We start from the raw sequence: 22,878 nt of genomic DNA on the forward strand, positions 1-22,878 counted from the left end.
GCTTATAAAAACTTATTTCTGGGTTCTTTGGCTTGTTAGCTGTACATATTGTCCCAAAGCAGCTTTTAGGCATTATTCAGTTTTTTGTTACAAGCCAGAAATGACAAGGAGGCGGCCTCTCGCAACACAAACCCAATGGAGACCGCCGGACCGCTTTCCCCCCCGGTGGGCGTGGCCCCCAGGTTGTGACGCGCTGCGCTCTGTCTCTATAGTTTCATAGCCACACCCACAATCTAATTTACATATGCAAAACCAAAGCCCTGATTTCCCTTTGGGTTTTTATAACCTGAACAGGGTGTGTTAAATAAATGAAGCATCAAAAATGTACCATACACTTAAAAAAAATAATAATTATAAAAATAAAGTTAAAGTAGCTTAAGTTATTTTAACTTTATTTTGATAATTTATAGCACATGCTCACTAGTCAAGAAAGTTGAAATGAATTGTGATTTCAAATTGATTAAACTTAAAAAAAGAATTGCAGTGTAATTACTATTTTAAGGTCACAATGATGAAAGTTAGGTTCTCTAGCATCCATTATTTAATAAATACACCAAAATTCAAAAAATTAAGTATATTCTTGAGTTAGTTTTTTTAATACACAGTATGCTCGTGATATCATACTGGCACAGAAAAAAATATGTAGCTGAATCATCAATTTCTTAATAAAATCTTTTACTATTAATTATTTAGTGTTCTGTGATTTAAAGTTATATATTCTTCATAACTTTAATGCCACATTTTCATAATATGAAAAAACAAGCAGCAACAATAGTGTGCATGTGATTAAAAAAAAAATATTTCAGTTTAACATTTTGAATAATTTCTACAAAAATTTTAAAGTGAAATAATAATTTCAACATCTTTATATATACACATTTATTAAACGCTATACACAAGTGACAAGTTTACATAATTGAAGTCCATGAAAGCGTACATAGTACAAAAGAGATTTACAAAGTCTTCATCATATTTGCACCCCATACAGTGAATATTTAGACCCAAAACAGAAATGTAGTGCTTGTGGAGTACAATTAAAGCATCCGTATCAATTAGTAGCCAGTTGCTGTGCTCATTACCTACATATACAAAATTTTACATAAACAAATAGTGCAACTAATAATACTGTTTCAGGCATAAATATGTATAGTGGTAGTGCATTTAAGCTCTGATAGAAGAACCAGGTACTGGACTCAGACGCATGGGAGAGGACAGGCCTATAGGTAAAAAACACTGTAGAGAGAGAAAAAAAAGATTAATTAATATGTATTCAACTAGCCTACCGACAACTAGTTTAGTAAGTTGGATGAAAAGAATGACATTCTTACAGTAGAGTCTTGAAACAGAAGTATGGTGGCTACAGGGTTGCCACTGCGGGGTTGTAATGGGCAAGACAGCGGGCGAGATGTATAGGTAGCGCATTCCTCATCCAAAATCATCTCTTCTAAAGGAGTATGACGTCGCCGCAGAGCAGACACTGAATGCACAATGGTAGAAGGTACAGATAGACATGAAAAAATGTTTGGTTAAATTATGTTCATCATTTCTAAACAATTTTTGTTACCAATAGAATTGTACAAAGAAAATTGAAATAATGATGGCTGGGCCATGTTGCTATATCGGGCTGGTTAGGATGCAAAAAAAATGTTAATAGCACAGAGCCCCAGTGTTAAAATTGTTCAGGACATCAACCTAAGGATGACATACTTGGCGTCTCTCTATATAAAAAAAAACCCTCAGATGATTACCTTTTATTTGACGTTGTGTGCAATTGTTTATGTGTTTAGTCGCATCTGAGTGACCGTTTTGGTCTGACTGCAATGCATTTTGGGATATAACGCTGTCAACATAGAGCTGCAGAGGGGGTTCTGTCACTGGTCTTTGGGTTGATGAGAAAACAATGACCGAGCCTCTATGTGCTGCTTGTATAAAAGGTTGGGCCGCTTTCTTGCCGTCATCCACAGTGTGGCGTTTATTTACATCTGAATTCTCTTTATTGGATACTGGTTCAATCTGTATGAAGAGAAGACCTTGTTATAGAGTAGTTTGCTATATACACGTGGGCAGGGAAATGTAACATAAACCAGTCCTACAGTTTGGTGACCAGTCGATGTTGTCAGAATAGTTGACTTGACATCACTTTTGTTCATCTGATCATTGTCCGTCTGGTCTGGATCTTCAAATAACCTTTGAACAACATCCTCCTGCCACACAATAAACATTAAGCGTTAAACATAATTTTACATAATTATAAAACCCCCCCACAAATTTAGTAGTTTTACCACTTGTTGCATTATGAGTTCAGTGCTGGGGTCTTGGGGTCCATTCAAACCAGGGGAGTCCCTAAACTGGGACATTTTTTGTGCGGTAAGCAGCCTTCTCTGTAACACACACACACACACACACACACACACACACACACACACACACACACACACACACACACAGTAAGCCTAAAGTTCAAGAAAAGCAGGTCTTACCAAAATAAAATTTTGCTTAAGAATACCATAGGGGTGAACCTTTTTGAGAAAACTGTGATTTAAAGAGATTTATGGTTTATAGAACCATTACTAATTGTATATAATACTACATTTAAAGGGACACTTCACTTTTCCTGGAAATATGCTCACCCTTCAGCTCCCCCAGAGTCAAACATTCCATTCTCAACGTTTTGTAATCCATTCAGCCGATCTCCGGGTCTGGTGCTACCACGTTTAGCATAGCTTAGCACAATCCATAGAATTTGATTAGACCATTAGCATCGTGCTAAAAAATAACCAAAGAGTTTCAATATTTTTTTTATTCAAAACTTGAGTCTTCTGTAGTTACATCGTGAACTAAGATCGACAGAAAATTAAAAGTTGCGATTTTCTAGGCAGATATGGCTAGGAACTATAATCTCATTCTGGCGTAATAATCAGTGACTTTGCTGCTGTAACATGGCTGCAGGAGGCGCAATGATATTACACAGCAGCCGAAAATAGTCCCCTTAGTATCTTTCAATAGCAGGGGACTATTTTCAGGCAGTGTGTAATATCACTACGCCTGCTGCAGCCATGTTACAACAACAAAATCCTTGGATTATTACGCCACAATGAGAGTATAGTTCTTAGCTATATCTGCCAGAAAATGGCAACTTTTAATTTTCCATCAGTCTTAGTACACAATGTAACTACAGAAGAGTCAAGTTTTAAATAGGAAAAATATCAAAACTCTTATTTTTTTAGCCGCGATGCCAATGGTCCAATCAGATTCAATGGATCACGCCAAGCCACGCCAAAAGCGGCAGCGCCAGAAGCAGAGATCAGCCGAATGGATTCCAAAACTGCAAAAATCAAATGTTTAACTCTAGGGGAGCTGGAAAATGAGCATATTTTCAAAAAAAGGGGAGTGTCCCTTTAAGGCAAAAGAATACTGACCATTGACTGTGGTTTGGTGTTTGGAACCCGCTGAGGTGTCCATGTCCTTACTGGTGTCTTATTTGGACCTGCGTCACAGCAAAGGGAAAACTGACTTAAAACAAGGCAATGGGATAAATCATGATGCCTTACAGAAAGCAAACACTGAAATGAAAAACCCACAATGAGATGCAGTGCCTGTGGCTTCTGTTTTAGTCTTCTTCACAGGTACTCGCCGGGCCTGCGATAAAAAAAGTCACATAAAGATTTGCACTTACATAGTAGCAAGTAACTGCAAATTGAATCTCTTTGAATTAACTCACAGAGTAAATGGATGTTCCCCTGCCGGTGGGACATGTTGAAACTCTGGGTGTTGCTCCACCCAGAGTCCCCACCCTTACACCTTCATTCTGTAGAATACTGTGAAGAGCTGAAGGGTCAGGGGAGAAGGACACAGTGCTTCCTAAAAAAAAGACATGTCATATAGATATTCTGTGAACATTCTATGAAATATAACCTTGAAATCTTTAATATTATTCACTATGTCAGTGAAGTGAAAGCAATGATTAAAATCATCAAACGTTGATCCTTTTAATATCATAATTAGATTATAAGACCTAACCCGTATTTCACAGACAGGGTCACATATACACTTATTGTTTTGCTGCACCAAAAAGTAAGCCAAAAAAGTTACATTACCTGTTACTTTAGCTGCTGAGTCATCTTTATGAGGCTTCTTTACTGGAACTCTTTGAGCCTAAAGCAGACAATATCATTATATCAATCATAATATTTTATGACTAACACCTAAAAAACGGTGAAGTTATTAGTATTGAAATTTTAATGAAGTAGACTTACAGAATAAAAAGATGTTTGTCTGCCAGCGGGACAGGTCGATATTCTGGGTGTTGCCCCAACAGACTCCACTATTCTCGTTGCATCATTCTGTAGAATACTACGTAATGCTGACGGGTCAGGGGAAAACGCCCCAGTATTGCCTTAAAATGTAAAGGAGACATCTTTAAAGGGGACATATCATGAAAATCTGACTTTTTCGATGTTTAAGTGCTATAATTGGGTCCCCAGTGCTTCTATCAACCTAGAAAATGTGAAAAAGATCAACCCAGTAATTAAGTATTGGTAAACCATTCTCTGCAAGCATGTGAAAAAAATTAACAGTGAAATTTGGCTCCCCTTGTGATGTCAATAGGGGATAATACCTCCCATTAATCTGCACTACCCAACCACAGCACTGCAATTTAGTGCAGAGATCAACTCATTTGCATTTAAAAGACACACCCACAAACTATCCCAAACATTTTTGCACACACCTACAAAGTGGCAATTTTAACATGCTATAATAAATTATCTATTTTGTATTTTGAGCTACAACTTCACATATGTACTCTGGGGACGCAAAAGATTTATTTAACATCTTAAAAAAAGTCTTGTGAAATGTCCCCTTTAAGATTTGGGGATTCCCAAACTTTAGATAATCACAAAGATGAACAAACCTGTCCCGCTGACAATTTCACGTTGACTCTTCTTCACAGAAACCCTTTGAGCCTGAAATATCAAATAACATGGGCACCAATTTACCAGACTTGAAGAGTTCACTTATGTAACTTAGTTACTTAGCGATACTCCAGCCAGATATCAAAATTACCCCATGATGTACTTACCCCCCAAGCAATCCGAGACACACACGTCCATCATCCCCCAGACGAACACATTTAGGCTGCAGTCACACCAAAAGCGCTTATGGCAGTTGCAGGCGCCTTTTTTGAATGATATTCTATGGGCAGGGCGCGTTTGCGCGCTGTTTATGCGCGCCGAGCGCCTTGCGGTTTTTTGCCGCCTGCCGCGCACGCGTTTTTGAAGGGAGCGCTGAGAGCGGAGAAGCGCCTGACGTCATTCGCGTCTTCCATTGTCCAATCGAATCAGGGGAGAGGCGGGCCTTACGTTGTAGTGAGGGAAGTTTACAGTTGCTTTGAAGAACCGGACTCCACTCGCTCACTCTCTCCTTCGTGTTTGTGCACCTCTCATCCTCAAACAAGGTCAGAGCAAGTGTCCTCTTTTTAGAGTTTCTGCTAATATGACAGTTAACAGCAAAAGAGCGTTCACGTTTCAATATTTGATTGACAATACAGCTGACTCGGTGGGTGCTTAGCTAGATGAAAAGCGTCGTCGCACTGCTCTTTTTTTTTAAAAAGGCAGAGCGTCGCGCCTTGCGTTTGCAAGTGTTTAACGCACTTTTGGTGTGACTGGCCCTTTAGAGTTATTTCAATAAATATCCTTGCTTTTCCAAGCTTATAATGGGAAAAAACAGGGACCACGGAACAACAACTGACCTTGAAGCCCAAAAAAGTGCATTCATGCTTCACAGAAGTAATCCACACGGCTTAAATGGGTTAATAAAGATCTTTTGCATGTAATCGTTGCAATATTGTAAGATAAATATACATCTTTTAAACTTTATAACCTATAATAACTAGCATCTTGTAATCACGCCATCTTGAACTCACACAATTCACGAGAGTCACTGCGCAACATAACCATGGCAATGAGCGCTCACTACGCTAAAAATCTCATGCTATGGATATGGATATTTTTCTTAAACAAACGCATCTGTTACCCACAGAAGACCTCCATTAACCCATTGGAGCCATGTGGATTACCTCTGTGAAGGATGAATGTACTTTTTTCGGGGTTTAAAGTCGGACGTTCCCTGATCCCCGCCTTCTCCCATTATAAGCCTGGAAGAGCAAGGACATCCACCAAAACAACTCCGAATGTGCTCATCCGAAAGACGACAAACATATGTATCACGGACCGCCCGAGGGTCAGTAAACCATGGGGCAATGTTGATATTTGGCTGGAGTGTCCCTTTAATGCCTTCTTGATATAGCAAGTATATAAAAGAAAGATTACACTATACTAGACTGAAAGGCATTCTGTATTATCAACAAACATTTTGACTTTATCACTGAAAACATCTAGATATTTCTGACCAGATTATAAGAGGATCCAGGAGGGCAAGTAGATAATCGTGGCATCACACACTGAGCTCCAACAACACTTGATCCCTCACATGAGGGGACATGGTGCATTGCTGATGAAAGAGTAGACAATGGCCCTGTACTCGCATACACATGCAAAAACAGTCAGAAACCAGTGGATATTAAAATGAAAAGAAAATCAACATTCACAAACCATGAGCACTAATAAGACTCGTTTTAAATATGTGGTCAAAATAAGAATTGGTACACCAGGTTAAGTAAACTCACCTTTGATGCCTGCATGGCTTGATTGCTGAATGCTGGTTTTGTCCTTTTGTGCTTGACCATCTGAACCAACACCTACTTTACTGAGTGAAGTTTTACATAAATGACTCAAACCCGAGTCTTCGGAAAGCTTAGACTGTGCAAGAGTGATGTTACCCAAACGTGAACTTAAATCACTGCCGCTTCTGGTGTCGTGCGAGAGTGTCTCTGCTTTTGGCGGGTGACCATCAATAGAGACAGATTGGGTCTTGTGTGATGTTTTTAAGACACCTGGTGTTGCTGCATTATGGCTTTTCATTTTTGCTGCTGGTGTTAGCCGGCCAGGTATCAGGGGTGGTTTTCCACCAGCGACCTCTGTGCTTCTCTGACTGCGTGTGCGTGATTGGGATAAATTGAAGGGAAGTGGTTTGGTGCAGATCTTTTTCTTCTGAGCTTTACCCTATAGACAAATAAACCTAACATTTATAATCATTCAGTGGCCAGAGCAGCAAGTGCGACAGGCAAACAGGAAAGTACATGATTTGTAAGACTTAAAGGTAGGGTATCACATTTTGAAAAATGCTAACGGTAGCCGACTAGCAATGAAATCACGATCCCACCCTCCATTCAAATCGCCATCCAAAGCCACGCCTCTTTCAAAACACATGAAAACGCACAGATCAGAAGGTCACATCTCATGTCTCATTTACCAGTGAGAAAACTTTGCAGAATGCTGTGGCATTCAAATTACGCTTATGGATGAGGGACAAAAAAGGCAACGTCCGTTCGGACCGAGATCTATGATTGGTTGAAAACATTTTTTGGTCCTACGCCTTTCACAGATGACATAAATTTCTACAAATACATTTAAACAACTTATCATTGATTGCTATCAGGATGTGAGGAGACTTTTAACCAGCATAACTAAAAATGTTTCTGGATTAAAAGAGATACCCAGCCTTTAAAGGAAATAAAAATTATGTCAGCATTTCCTCACCCTTAAAATTGTATTTTGTATATTTATAATACCGTATTAATGTCTTTGATCTGCTGAGAACACAAGGAAGATATTTTGAGGAATGTAGTTTTGGAGCACCGTTGACTTCCACAGGAGGAAAAAACACTATGGAAGTTAACGGTGCCACAAAACTGTTTGTTTACAAATATAAAAATCCTCCTTTGTGTTCAGCAAAACAGATTCTTTTCAAGTTTGGAACAACTTTGTGAGTAAATGACATAATTTTTGGGTGAACTATCCCTTTAACAGCAGATGAAAAAGTACAGAAACAAGAATAAAGTATCGTCTTTCACTGGGGGGGACGTTTTGAGTAATAAACGTTCCAGATTTTATTATATTGTAAGTCAAGCTCTTTTATCTCAAAGGATAAAAATGAAATCATGCCTCACGATATGACCGCTTCAATTTTTTTTTTACCATAAATAAACAATTATTCAAACCCCTGTGACATTACAGAAACCCACCACATGCATACTTAGTTCTTTCTTTATTTAGGCAGCTACTTATAACTTTGTCTATTAGGAATAAGTGAAGTTGTGTCCTTACCGTAAGAGGTCTCTGTTCCCATTTGTTCTGTTGTGAGAGGTCATTTACAGCTGATTGGAGAGATTTGGCAAGGACTGGAAGCCTGCTGACACCTTTCAATTTACTGAGTCCCTTTCCAGCGTCAGCTTCAGCATTGGGGTCAAGATTCTCTGAACCTCTTCTAGAAGTGGACACAGCAGTTTGTTTGGTTTTATTCACCAACTGGTGCTTCAAGATCCTAAGCATGAAAGTAAAAATGTAGACTAAATGAACTTTTACTTGAGTTTAAGAAAAATATCTTTGCTTTTAATGATCAGCTTACCCTGTCTGGTTCTGGAGAGCTCTGTTCTGGGGTCGTAGAGGGTTTGAGGATGCCATTTTGAGGGAGCTTCAGTGTCTACTAACAAGATAATTATTAAAATGATCATAAAGAAGAAATATGCTAAGAATAATTCATACTAAAACACAAATTCTTAACGTTACCCGATGTTATGTAGAAACCCGTAACTTCTTTTGTGCTGTTTTTGTGTTGATACAGAACAGCCCCTCTTTAGCTGCTCAACGCAAAAACTCCAATCTGCAGTGTTGACTTCCGGAAGAGTTTGTAAAAAGCGCTCATTTTCATTGGCTGACAGAGACGTTCCATCGACCAATCGGCGGCCGACCTTGACGCCACTATGGTAACGGAAATGCGGCTTTAAATCACATGACGTTTCAAGATTGTTTCGCCGTTTATTCATTTCAACAAGTTATTTTCGGAACCACACATATACGATACGCTTCATTGATTTTTTTTTACACGTGAACAAACATTGTATTGTTTATTTACATTGGACGTCCACGATGCAGCAGCTAATGCGGCGTCTATAACCGCTTTTCTGATTAGTGTGATTAGGAAAGAAATATAAAAAGAAATATGGTCCGTTAAATAATTCCAGTTTATGGCGCGGGTGTAGCAGTCGACCCTGTTCCCCTCGGAATGTCCGTTCCCCTAGCCGGGTTTTCTTAATATTTATTTTATAGTTTTAATTGTTGTGCGCTGTATTAGTTTGTAAAAACTCTGCACATATGCTATACCATACTACAAAATAAAATAAATAAAAAACACAAAGGTACCTGCGCATGCGCTGTCAGCCAAAACGGTTTATCGACACTAGGCTTGTTCGACCTCATGCGGCGCCACAAGAATCGATAGCCGGATGACGTCAAAGTACCGCGAGAATGATTCAAGAAATCATATTTCGTCTCGGTCTCGCGATACTTTGACGTCAACCGGCTGTCGATTCTTGCGGCGCCGCATGAAGTCGAACAAGCCTATTGTTTTGTCTCAAGAGGCACTCAGTAATGTTGTTTGGAAGGTACGTCTGTAAAAACAACTTAAATGTGCTAAAGTAATGAAGGCCTAGTCCTGGCTTAATCTAAACCCTGTCCAGGAAACTGCCCCATAATGACAAAAAAAATACAACGTCGATGCAGCTTTAAAAATCTTTTAATAGGTCATTTGGAAAAAACCTACTCAAGCGTTTTCAAAAATCAAAGGTGACAATAGCAAAAGATCCAATTATAAATATTAAATGGGTTTTACTTGTTTATAGGTGGTCCTGGATGTATACTACTGTTGCACTTTACTGTTGTTTATCAAAATGATATTACATACAAAATAAACCCTGAGAGGAACTGTGTGAGAAACATTAATTGTTCAAAGCACTAACAAGAAAATAATGGTTGAAGGATAAATCCTAAATTCACAATTAACTTCACATAATAAAGAAGTGAATAACAAAAGTCAATTTAAGTCACTCCTAATGTTTGAGGTTTTTGATTTTTTTTACATTACATCATTCCTGTAAGCTTTTACTGTTAATTTGGATTAAGAGAGCCATTATTTCATATTGACAATAAACCAGTATTAAAAACTTGCCCAAATGTAGCAAAACATGAGGGTATGTAACAACAAACAGGGGTGATGTAATGCAAGAAAACAGATAAAAACAACTTAAACCCAAAGTTTTTTTTCTAACTAAAAACAACTTCTAAAAATAAAAGTCATTTTACAGGGCGTCCTAATAACAATTGTCTACTTGTATTTTTAAAACAATTTTCAAAATAAGATTTGAGTCACATTTTGTTGGAACAATGACAGTTCGACGAGGTAAAGATCAGTGATATTGTCAGATGAGAAAAAAATGTACAGTAAAATATTTACACAGGCCCACATGTTTAAAGATAATTTTGGTGCCGATTATGGACATAACGGTCAAAGGAGGTGTCTAAAAAAATATTGTTGCAATTACATTAAAAATCACAAGAAAATGTATATTTACCTCGGCTAGAATGAAGTATTATAAAAGTATATTGACATTACAATTAATATTACTAAGTTGAGGGAATTAACAATGAACCGACACAGCAATAAAATACATTAACTTTATCACATTGCTAATATTATAAGCATCAGTGAAAAAACATCATAATTACCCTATACAAATAAAACAGACTAAACTTATGCTAGACATTTTTATACAAGGTGTGTCAAGAAAGACTTCAATGCAATAAAATCTTTCTTCCATAAACAAAAAACAATCTGTACACTGAACTCCCCAAATCCTCAGATGTTCTCAAACGCAGCTGTCTACGGTTTAACTTGGACATATGTGGGAAAGCCAACAAAAAATGTTTATCTAATGCTGGCCAAACAATGGCAGAATATTACTGCCCATGCTGTAATAAAACAAAAACAAACTTAAAACATATAGACATCTAAATACAATTGTTGATAAAAATGTGTTAGTACACCAAGATAAAAAACATTTTTCAACAAGCAAAAGACCACTACAGGACTTAATCTACAGAAATGATGGTCAACGGTTCAAATTGCCTTCTATAATATAAAATAATATGATATTAGCACATACTACATAAAGAAAGTAAACAAATGATAAAGATGGCTTCAGGAGCTGTTGATGCACATTTACAAATTTCAAACTTGATGTACTGAAGATTAATCTGATCTTCTCTCATCCATTTGACAATTTAAACAACCATCAACATCATATTAGTGGGAAGTCAAATATACAAATAAGCGAGTGATCAGATCTACTTGAACAATGTGATCTTTCCATTTGCGACGGCTTTAGGTAACAATTTGATCTAACATCAAGTGCATTCTGCCTTTTTCTAGAAATGTACAATGTTACAACTGAGGTCATTTAATAAATATGATACAAAGACGGCTTAAGGGAAAAAGAGAGGAGTGTACACATACCCAAAAGTAGATTTTTGGAGGTAAAGACCAATTGATGAAAACGTGAAAGTAAACTGTAGCAATACAGTAATCCCTCACCATCATCCATAAATGAATTTTAATGTTCATCTGTCTGCTTATTAAACAAAATTTCTATTCTACAACACCATGCTAAAAGCCAACTGCTTTACATGACTAGGGTTTCCCTTCAGAATTGTTCTCACTGCAAGTTGAATAATGAAAAATTTGAACACCAAAATCAGTCAGTCATCATTTTAGTCTTTTCCAATCCTTATTGTTCCCTGCAGTCTCCTCTCTTCATGTTATCATCTAGAGTGACCTCTCACAGTAGAAGCTTGCCATTTCTATGTATTTTCAGGATCTTTCCCAGTCTCTGTTTAGCTGTTGCAAGTCCTTTCTTTGGACGTTTCCCTGTAAAAAAAGAGAGAAGATTTTTAACACAATATCCAAACATTTCTGCGACAAATCTCACACAGAAAGCTGCAAGATTCCACCAAAAACAGTGGATGTGACATCACCAAAATGTAGTTGTTCTTCAATAAGATCTTAACTCTTTCGCCACCATTGACGAGTTAATGAGAAAACGCTTCCCTGCCAATGACGAGTATTTCCGGCTTTCCGCAATACTGCTATTATCCACCGGGTGGCGCTCTTCCGCAACTCATGCAACCCAGAAGTAACGCCTCACGTGTAAGAGTGATTTCAATGTTAAGTCAATGTGAAGACGCGTTGACGTGCGGCGTTTAACGCGACACGGTAGACACGATTCCGCCTCGTTAGCGTGAATTGAGCGTTGACACGCACGAGTTGAAAATTTTTACCTTTGGCGGAAAAACGCGCTGCGTTAACCAATCAGGAGCTTGCACTAGTAGTGACGTGATTACAGTAAGCGAGTGGAGTCGCAGAAGCCCCTCCCATGACACGAATTTCCACGTGAATGTCTCTAGAATTTGCCTAGAATTTCACGCGTGGCTTTCACAATGTTCAAGCGGCAAACTAGACGCGGTAGACGTGAATTTGACGCATCAAATGCGGCTGGTGTGAACCCACAGTAAGAACTCAGTGTATGTTTTGAGAATTGCGCTGAAAGAAATCTCAGTTAAAAGTCATTCACAAAAATGGAATTCTCTCAGCTTTTTGCTCAAAATTTGGTATTTTTGAAAAAACCTACATATTACAAGAGAACTAATGAAGGTTTTTTGTTTGAAAGCAGAGAGTCTGTTCTTTCATTTGATATATTGTATGTTTATATATTTAAAGAAGAACATTTTGTGGATGGCATTAAACTTTTGTGAAAATCATGAAAAATGCTGGCGGTGGCTAGCAACTTTTTTTAAATGCTGGCAGCGAAAGAGTTAAACTCTCATTCTAATTACCTTGGCATGATCCTCCCGATGTTGGAGAACCGAGTCCACCAGGTGATAGGGGAGAAGGAGAGTAGCTGCTGCTGTTTTGGGGAGAGAGTGAGGGTCGCCTTGAAGTAAGGAACACACCAGGTGCCATGGCGCCGGTGCCTCTTGGCCCTCCTGGGCTGAACAGACCCGGTCCTGCGGTGTACTCGTGGTCCATCAAGCTGGCAGAATACATCTCTACCCTCCGATCCTCAACAATGCAGTCCACTGGAGGCTCAGAAGGCAGAATAGGAGAAACAGGAGCAGAGTCTGGCTGATGCTGGAGTTGGACAGCTGCAGAATGTACTTTCTCCTGAGAGACTTTCTTCTTCGTGTATTTTCGCTTGGTTATAGTTTTCTGTTGTTCCTAGTGTTAAAGCAAATAAAACATGTTAGGCACATCTAATAACTCAAATAATACTTTTTGCTTAAAGGAAAACACCACCGATTTTCAATATTTTACTGTTCTTACCTCAACATAGATGAATCAATACATCTTTTTTCAATTCATGCACTTTTTATCTTTGTACAGCGCTTCGCGAATGTGTTAGCATTTAGCCTAGCCCCATTCATTCCTATGGCTCCAAACAGGGATGAATTTAGAAGCCACCAAACACTTCCATGTTTTCCCTATTTAAAAACTGTTACATGAGTAGTTACACGATTAAGTATGGTGGCACAAAATAAAACGTTTGTTTGGAGCCATAGGAATGAATGGCATGCATTGAAAAAAGATAGGCATGTATTAATTCATCTAAGTTGAGGCAAGAACATATTGAAAAATGTTGTAAAATATTGAAAAACGGTGTTGCCCTCCCCTAAGGCCCACAAACCACACAAAATCACAAATGACATAAGCTGATGAGTGATTTACCAGCTTCAAACATAACCACTGGTCACTCAAAATCAAGACAAAAATGATGAACTCACCTGCTGTGCCAACTTGGCAGCAGCAGCCGCAAGCCCAGTTTCAACAGATGCCACCCTGACACCCTCTCTTACTGGTCTCTCCTGCTTGGGCAGTGTAGGGGTCACACGAGCTGAGGATACAAGAACAAATCATGCCTAGAACCGCCTAGAAATTAACCAATCAATAAATTAGTTTCACGAATGGGGTTACCTTTAGGACTCCAAGGTGTATCGTCCCAATTTCGCTTTCTTTTCATTTTAGACTTGCTTATGTGGTCCTCTTCATCAGATTCTAGTGATGGATACACTGCAGAAAGATTTTTTTTGTAAATATATATTTATTAAAGCAGAATGAGGCGACATTATTAACCCTTAAGGGGATCGCACACCAGCCGCGCAGCTCAGCGCCGCTCAAAAAAAAAAAAAAAAACGAACACATTGTTTTCTATGAGTATACGCACAGCGGCGCCGCCAGGTGGTGCCTGTCCGCACCACCCAGCTGTGACTCAGGAAGTTGCTCAAAGCCCTATCGCGCCACACCGCGCCACTCACATAGTTTAACATTAAATAACATCATATTTGTCCCAAATCATTAAAGGATAATTCCGGTATTTAACACTTTGAGTCTCATTTCTGGTTTGTTTTGGATGAACTACAGTGATGGACACAGACATTTTGACAATGGGTCGTGTCTTGACTTTTCGACTGATTTAGAAGCGTCTCTTGACTGCTTCAGAATGGAAGTCAATGGCCATGCACAAACATGTCATTAAAACAACACTTAACGTTCATTTTCAAAACTGTACTACTCACCGAGTGGTTCGTGGTGTTCGTTGATGATTAAAAACAAATATATTGGCGCAATGTATGATTTCAATCCGTGTTGTTTGCTATAGTGGAACTATTTTTTCAGATACCTCACAACCGCGTATATACTTCCGCTCTATATTTGAGTCTGAAGCATGAATGAACGTAGTCCAACAAACTGTAATAAAACGGTAGTATACTTTCAAAATCAAGTTTATTTATAACACTTACACCATCGAATATGTTTTTTCATCAGCAAAACAATAAAGAAAATATTTAGCAGAAACCCCAGTGCTCCGTCATGCAAGTCAACAGATCCGCACACTTTAAGAGCTAAAGCATATATATCCAATACAACAGTAATCCCCCATAACTCCGTGTGACATATTGATGTCTTGTGAAGCAAATCAATCAGTTTTTGCAAGAAACTGAACGTTATTTACAACACTATTAGCGTGAATGCCAAAGCAGGAAGCGTGCTTTCCGTTTGAGGTGATCTCTTCCACTAGTGCTGCTGTTGGCTCTGGATGTTGGTCTCTCTGCGCCACCTATAGAGCGGGAGCGTGAAGCGCACTTCCTGCTTGGCAAAAGCTCTGCATTAACGCTGTAAAAAATATATATATATATATATTCGAATCTCAAAACTGAAAATCGAATGTCAAACCACGAATCGAATGTCAGCCCTACAAATATGGGAAAAATTTCTTCTGAGAGTAAACAGCCCCTTTTCTGTTTCCCGGCGGCGGAGTGATATATCAGCGAGCATTGCGTCTTCCTAGAGAAGTCAATGGAATTTTACAAAATGCCAAATAAAACACGACAGAAACTGTATTTCGCTACACAACTTGTTTTTAATTATCAACGAACACCACGAACCACTCGGTGAGTAGCACAGTTTTGAAAATGACCGTTAAGTGTTGTTTTAATGACATGTTTGTGCATTGCCATTGACTTCCATTCTGAAGCAGTCAAGAGACGCTTCTAAACAAGTCAAAAACTCAAGACACGACCCATTGTCAAAATTTCTGTGTCCATCACTGTAGTTCATCCAAAACAAACCAGAAATGAGACTCAAAGTGTTAAATACCGGAATTATCCTTTAAGGATTAACATTGGCTGCTAACGTATATTTTGCATTTTGAAGTAGACGCTATCTGACGAAGCTCGCGCTATTTAATGTGCACTTCCGGTTTACAATACCTCCAAATTGTCCTCGTCGCGGCGCTGAGCTGCGCGGCCGGTGTGCGACCCCCTTTAGACATGTATCAACATACTAACCATAATCAGAGTCTTTAAAGCAGGTCCCCAGCGTCTCCTGCTCATCCAGGCTATCTTCATCACTGAGGTGCCTTGCTGGACGTTTGATGGTCCTTTTGCCCGGCCTCTCAATGGTGGCCTTTTTCTCGCTTTTCTTCACTCCACCACTCACCCATCCAGCTCTGCCTTTCTCCTTCATTAGCCCCAGCATTTCACCTCCTCCGGAGACAGACAGAGGAGAGGAAGAGGAGGAAGAGGATGAGGAAGATGGAGGGTTGGCCATAGAAAGCATGCCCTGGATAGCATCTCGGGTGCTGGGGGATGCTGGTGCTTCCTCACTGGGTAACATGGGAAAAACAAATAAATTTAACATCTACACAAAATCTATGATTATTCTTTTCATAGGCTGAGAAATTACAGCTATGTATTTTATATTCCATATGAACGTGAATAAGCTCATAATAAGTTAATCTGTGATGTACCTCAGTGCTGAATCCAGACCCGCCACCTGTTTGCTTGCTTTGAGCAAGTCTAAAATCCCACCTGCTCCCCCTTTTACACCCTGCACTGTGAGCATCTCTTCATCTGTGGTGTAATCCTCCTATTTAATAACAACAAGCTCTAAAACCAGTGACAACTAAACACCTAGAAAAAAATATAAGAAGTCTGTCCAAGAGAGACCTATACCTCAATATCAAAGTCCACTTCTCCTGGCTCACGAATTCTATGGGGGTCGCTGCATGGTTTGGCCCGAGGTAGTTTCCTTGGTAGACCTTAATGAGCCGAATAACAGTTGTGATCTTTGTTGTTGCCAAGCACAAAGAAAGCGAGTATAATACATAAACGGAGGCAAACTTTTACCAGCTAGTTTCTTCTTGCTTGGTAGAGCTGGTCTACGTCGAGGTGGAGGGGCTTCATCAATCTGAAGCTCATCTTCTGAATCAAAGTCAGACAAAGTACTCATGTGAGGCTGGAACTGCTGTAGTGAACTCCCCGCTCCATTAGCACTGCCAGCAAAACCCTTCTTCCTAAAAGAGAGGAGAGATAACAGCGTCATCACATAGATTGAAAATCCTTAAGGTACAATCCACCTTTTTTTAAATATGCTCTTTTTCCAGCTCCCCTAGAGTTAAACATTTGACTCTTACCGTTTTTGAATCCATTCAGCTGATCTCCGGGTCTGGCGCTAGCACTTTTAACATAGCTTAGCATAATCCATTGAATCTGATTAGACCATTAGCATCGCACAAAAAAATAACCAAAGGGTTTGGATATTTTTCCTATTTAAAACTTGACTCTTTTGTAGTTAAATCGGGTACTAAGAACAACGGAAAATTAAATTTTCTACCGATATGGCTAGGAACTATAATCTCATTCTGGCGTAATATTCAAGGACTTTGCTGCCGTAACATGGCCGCAGCAGGAGCAATAATATTACGCAGCGCCTGAAAACAGTCCCTCTTAGTTACTTTCAATAGCAAGGGACAATTTTTGGGCACTGCGCAATATCATTCCGCCTCCAGCAGCCATTGAATATATCGAAACTCTTTGGTTATTTTTTAGCGTAATGCTAATGGGCTAATCAGATTCAATGGGTTGTGCTAGGCTATGCTAAAAGTAGTACTGCCAGACCTGGAGTTCAGCTGACTGGATTCTACAACGATAAATATCAAATGTTTAACTCTAGGGGAGCTGATAAATGAGTATATTTTCAAAAAAAGTGGAGTGTCCCTTTAATATAAGGATAAAGTGGTTATAAAAACAACAACAACAACAACAATCCTACCCTTGTATCTTTCCATTAGTCAGCACGAGTTTGAGCTTGCTTTTGTTGATCGTCTCTTCAAAGTCATCTAGACAGTCATCAGGTAGCTCAAGCTGGAAAGCCAAATTGTATAATTTACAAAATGCATGATTTAGCACCAAGCAAGTTGATTTTTTATTTATTTAAGAAAAAACTCAAGCTTGCTCTTTTTGACCTTGCACCCTGGCTGGAACTTTTTGAGCGTGTGTTTAGTATGAATCTCGAGCAGATCCAGCTCTCCGGCTTCTGTCTTGATCTCTTTGCCTTTCTGGCTCTTTTTCTTCACTCCTAGAGGACCTAAGCCCCCTCCTCCAAACCCGTCCTTCGGCTTCGGGCCTCTCTTTTTACCTGGCGGTCGACCAGAAGTGAGGGAAGTGTTTAATAGAGCTTTGGGGTGAGGAGAGGGAAGACCCTGTGAGCCAAGAAACGGTGTACCGCTCCTGCCAATATTTTGCTGGAAGATATCCTGCGTAGAAGCACAGCAAAAATTTCGGTAAGATATTGATGGATTTCTTTAAAAAAAAATGTAAGCCAGAGCTGCTCTCACCTCAACCAGGCGTATCTCTTTAGCTAGGTCCTTTATTAGCTGCTGGGTCTTTATGTTCTCTGGAATCTCGTGTTCATGCTCAGCCAAGGACTGAATATCACAAAACCAACCATTACAATTACAGCCAATATAGTTTATAAAAGCAGAGCAACGGTATTTTAAGACATATGCTATTTTGAAACTTACCTCCTTCCGTGTCCAGGTACGAAAAGCATTATTGAGGGCTTTGGCCCCATGGACCAAGTAAGTGGCAGGATGGCGCCGATTCTCTCTCAGACCTCTGAAAGTGGATTAGAGTAGTAACTAAATAAATATTGCAGGGAAGAAAACAGGCCTTTGTTTATTAAGAGAGGACTCACCTCTGAAAGTGTCCAGCAAATGCTTTCCGACGTACCAGCACACTGTCTCGAAGTTTGGAAAACTGAACAAGTCTGCTGTGCTCAGGCGCTTCTCTATTTCATAGGCACTGATGGAAAAGAAGAGAAAATTCAAAATAGATCAGTTCCAGTTAAAGGGCGATTACATTTGGGAAACAAATAGGAGTGTCATCTCACCGAAGCTGCATGTCAATATTGAGGCTGTGAAGAAAATTTCCCCCAAATGCCAAACAGTCCACAGGGGTCAGGACAGCATGAATCCACCCTGGTATCAAGCAACAGAGGATGAAGAAATATAAAACACTTAATTTCAATATAATTTATTTTTAGCCCTCCTTGCCATGCAACTGTTGTTTACTATCTGGACATTATGAGTTATATCTTATTTAAAAATATATATATTTCTGTTGTGCTGTGTGCGCGATGTGACGCAAGGCAAATTACCTGTTGGGATGAAGAGGGTGTTGCCTTGCTTAAGTGAACATTTGTAGCACATGTCTACCTGATCTCCAAAAAACAACTCATTCTGATTGGAGGATGAACTCCAGCGCTCAAAAAGGGCCAGGTTAGCAGCGGTGGGACGAATGAGGTAAAAAATCTTCTCACCCTGAAGGAATACAAACAAAAGGGTATAAACATGACAAGCACTTTTTGCTTTTTTCAGGAATTAAACAGTAACGCCTCTTTTACACATACAAATGCATTTCTTTATATATAAAGAGTTTGGTTCCAAAATGCAATAAATCCATTTTTTACTTATTTCGGAAAAAAATGTGTTTTCTATACCAAGAAAGTAACAAATTAAAACCACTATTTTCTGTTACAAACTTTCACATAGCATCTTTAGGTAATAATAACATTACAAATTAAAATCCATAATTTGATTTTCAAAGATTTATTATAAAATTTATGATTTTCCCCCACAAAATGCAGTAAATCAATAACAAGTTTTTTTTTTTCAAAATGCTATAAATCTATTGAATATATAAATGTGAATTCATCTTTGCCATGTTAAATTCATTTAGTTGACTATCGGTATTAGGGGTGTCACGATTCTCCAAATCCTCGATTCGGTTACATTTTCGATTCTGATGTCACGATTCAATGCGATTCTCGATTTTTAAATGATTTTTTTTAAAGAAAAAAATTATATGCCTTTATTATTATTATTATTAATATTATTATAGTTTCACATTAACATGCACATTGCGTGCTTTTCCTCGCATGGGGGTTTGTGGGCTTTACTTTATGCGAGAGAGCTTGTAGAGAGAGAATTCCTTCTTGCACGCAGATAGACTTAATGCGCGCGTCTTGGACTCCTATTATCTGAAATAAAACCGGTGCGTCATAAGCAGCGGCGCTTCTCTCTGTCTCACGTGCACGCGGTCTCGCATCTGTCCAAAGTCTAAACATAAACTAAAGTAATAATCCTTACGTATTTGTTCAGTTGTATGCGTTTCATGCGAGCTGAGGCAAACTATACCTGTTTAAAATATAACCCGCTGCATCTTTGCGGCTCTCTCGTGCACCTGCAGAGCTGCGCTCTGTCCGAAGGCAGATCACTAGTAATCCTGTTTATGATATGCATTTCAAGGAGTTGTAGCAATACATCCCTTGTGTTTAAAATATAAATCGTGTTCCGCTGGATGGATGTTTTTAAAGGCACTTCTGAAAGTTTATTTTCCCCCGCTTGGCAAGCCGACCGGACGTGACATGGGGGCGTGACAGCATCGACGATCCCATTTTTTAATTCGAAGTTTGAGGTTGTGACTTAATTTCGATCGATTTCGATTTAAAATCGAAATCGTAACACCCTTAATCGGTATACACTTATAAAAAATATACATTAAATGGGATTAATCAAAACACTTACTTTGTCATATTAAGAACACGGTCTTTGATGCTGTTATACTTGGGACGTCGTCGCTGAACTTATTTGACACCGATCAGCTGTAAAATGTTTTGGTCCTGCTCGATTTTCGAGAACAGGCAACAGCCGGCATTTTTCCGTTGCCCAAGACAGAAAACCACCACAGGTTTAACAATGACATCAAAAGTGTTATTTTGTTTTTGTTTGTTTGTTGATCACGAAGTACAAGATGAGGAAAACTAGGATTCTGTGTGTATTCAATGCGCCGCCATTGTTGTTTACAATGCATGGAATGGTGCGCTGTGATTTGTTGAGTGGATTTATTGCATTCTGCAGAAAAGGAGGAGTGGCGTTTATCACGTTTTGGGAGAAAAAATGACAGAATAACCCGGCGGATATCGGATTTTGCGTAAAATTAAGAATTTACTTTTTAATACTGACCTGATACAATACTGATTTTGGTGGTAACTAATTTGTTTTAAATGACGTTTATCGCGTATTGGAACCGAACTCTTTATATGTTGTTGCATGACTTATAGAAAATACAGTGATTAGTAACTAACCCGGAGTACGTGGTACCACACAGAGGTTCCTCCAAAGTCGATGTGAAAGTCTGTGTAACTGTCTTTCACCCCCATCAGGCAGTATTTCTGCACATTTGGCCTCTCAAAGACAGATTCCTCAGGCCAGAGGTTCTCCACCCATGACAGCTTCCTAACTATCTTTGGTGTCTCCACCAGATTTGACAACCTAGGGCAGAAATAAAACATTTTAACAATGACTGTCACCACAAAAAAATCTAAACCAAGCCCACAAGCAATCAATTAGTAATGACATCTGATAAGTACCTTGTGTCTGAAAACTCCAGGCTGATCACATTGAGCACTCGGTCTCTGTTTGGACTGTTATAGTACTCGACAAACTCTCCCAATTTCATCTTTAAGTCTGCTTGGCGGATGACATCAATCACATCAATTTCCTTTTCCCCACCTATGATGCAAGAAACAACATGTTTCTATACAAAAATGACTTACGAACATGTAGCAAACTGCACTGTTGACGTGATTAAAGGTGTTTACCGATATAATGCTCCACATCTGTTACAGAGAAAGAGGATGGGGGCAGATTCATCCCCAAGCCATCTCTCCTGAGAACCAGGACTGGGACACTAAAGGAACGTTCCTCAAGAAACTCGACTGTTAGCTGGGCTCCTGTCGGCTTCAGGAGGACTTCATCAGCACTTAAACACAAACAATGAAGAACGTCACACATACATTTTTACCATATTTAAATGGGAGTACTGGTACTTTACAGTCTAAAACAAAGATATAAGCAACATAGTAGGATTTTGATCTGGTGTTAAATGCCATCTGACTGTGTAAGCATTAATTTGAATAACATGAAATAACCTTACCTAGGAAACGTGCGACTGCGTAACTCCCTGACAAACTGAGCGCTGCCGGTTTTAACGGGTCGTCCCAAATCTCTCCCTCCAGCATCTGCGTGCTTGACACCACCTCGCCGTTTACGCACTGAGATGAATAGATGACACATTTTTAAACAAGCTTCTTTCCATACGTTTGCTGTATGTGGATAAGCTGTCTATTCTCATTACATGTTTGACTTATTATTATAGGCTCTATTTGCAGACAGAGCTATTTTACCCCTTTAATGATAAAAAAAAGTACATCTCTGCTACAAGACAAAGAAAATATGATAAAGGTGATGCCAGGGCATGCATGATACTTACTAACAGAAGGTCCATGTGTCACTTGGCAGTTAGGACAGTGATACAGGTCAATATCTGCTGCTTTGTCCTCTTCCACACCAACGCAACTACATACAAAATTACAAACAAGAATTAAGAAACAATCCGGATACAATAATCTTTCATTGTTTACTCTTAAAGCTCAAACCCACCTTCCATGAAACCAGTCCTGACAAACATCACACTCGATCATGAATCGAGTGACATCATATGGGAGGCGACAGAGGCAATAAACGGGAACAGATGCCATTCTGAAATTTCTAGCCAAAGTCAATGTACAAAAAGTCTTTAACTTGGTATTGCTCCTTTTACGACAGGCAACACACTTCAATTAGTCGTCAGCTTTACGCTAAAGTGGTTTATCATCAGCCTTGTAGATGAAGTGTATTGGCAGTGGGAACATCTCTTGATCAACCGAAGAAAATGCTTTGCTACGATGACAGCTGCAGTCAGGGCACTAGGTGCATACCATGGTTGGGCACCGTGTCAAGACAGAGATGTTTAGTTATTAAAAAAATAGACTAAATTCTCATACCCAAAAACAGTAATGTGAAGAAGTTAAATCCATATTTGATATGAACACAGTAATTTTATCATTTGTGGTTACTGGTTACCTACTACCTCTGCTGGCTAAACGTAAACATCAACACTGACTGCTGGTTTTTACAAACAAACAAAC

General features: G+C 39.1%; 2 protein-coding genes across 11 annotated transcripts; both read right to left on the bottom strand.

The window, feature by feature from the left end:
* Positions 1 to 835: 835 nt before the first annotated feature.
* troap (trophinin associated protein) lies at positions 836 to 9,265 on the bottom strand. Of its 10 annotated transcripts, none has more exons than XM_073875334.1 (17): positions 8,688 to 9,264; positions 8,527 to 8,604; positions 8,226 to 8,442; positions 6,839 to 7,121; positions 6,686 to 6,745; positions 6,410 to 6,510; positions 4,913 to 4,973; positions 4,257 to 4,396; positions 4,098 to 4,155; positions 3,722 to 3,861; positions 3,582 to 3,639; positions 3,420 to 3,487; positions 2,283 to 2,381; positions 2,094 to 2,204; positions 1,749 to 2,013; positions 1,329 to 1,477; positions 836 to 1,233 (listed from the first exon to the last, which is right to left on the bottom strand). In XM_073875334.1, the coding sequence occupies exons 2-17, from the start codon at positions 8,580 to 8,582 to the stop codon at positions 1,162 to 1,164; spliced, it is 1,938 nt and encodes a 645-aa protein (XP_073731435.1). In that variant the 5' UTR covers positions 8,583 to 8,604; positions 8,688 to 9,264; the 3' UTR covers positions 836 to 1,161. The 10 variants fall into 10 exon arrangements, with proteins under 10 accessions (XP_073731435.1, XP_073731434.1, XP_055045277.2 ...); XM_073875333.1 differs by having other exon boundaries at positions 6,410 to 6,534; positions 8,688 to 9,263; XM_055189302.2 differs by having other exon boundaries at positions 3,722 to 3,828; positions 6,410 to 6,534; positions 6,686 to 7,121; positions 8,688 to 9,265.
* A 1,352-nt stretch (positions 9,266 to 10,617) lies between these two features.
* phf8 (PHD finger protein 8) lies at positions 10,618 to 22,716 on the bottom strand. The gene is made up of 21 exons (XM_073875335.1): positions 22,352 to 22,716; positions 22,182 to 22,267; positions 21,846 to 21,963; positions 21,511 to 21,671; positions 21,280 to 21,421; positions 20,995 to 21,181; positions 19,006 to 19,168; positions 18,739 to 18,826; positions 18,544 to 18,650; positions 18,371 to 18,462; positions 18,185 to 18,274; positions 17,792 to 18,103; positions 17,620 to 17,705; positions 16,695 to 16,861; positions 16,521 to 16,606; positions 16,316 to 16,434; positions 15,855 to 16,171; positions 13,981 to 14,076; positions 13,791 to 13,900; positions 12,846 to 13,227; positions 10,618 to 11,880 (listed from the first exon to the last, which is right to left on the bottom strand). Exons 1-21 carry the CDS (start codon positions 22,447 to 22,449, stop codon positions 11,792 to 11,794), a joined length of 3,096 nt encoding a protein of 1,031 aa, XP_073731436.1. The 5' UTR covers positions 22,450 to 22,716; the 3' UTR covers positions 10,618 to 11,791.
* Positions 22,717 to 22,878: the final 162 nt, after the last annotated feature.

The sequence above is a fragment of the Misgurnus anguillicaudatus genome, chromosome 13 (genome assembly GCF_027580225.2).
Source record: "Misgurnus anguillicaudatus chromosome 13, ASM2758022v2, whole genome shotgun sequence".
Classification (NCBI taxonomy): Eukaryota; Metazoa; Chordata; class Actinopteri; order Cypriniformes; family Cobitidae; genus Misgurnus; species Misgurnus anguillicaudatus.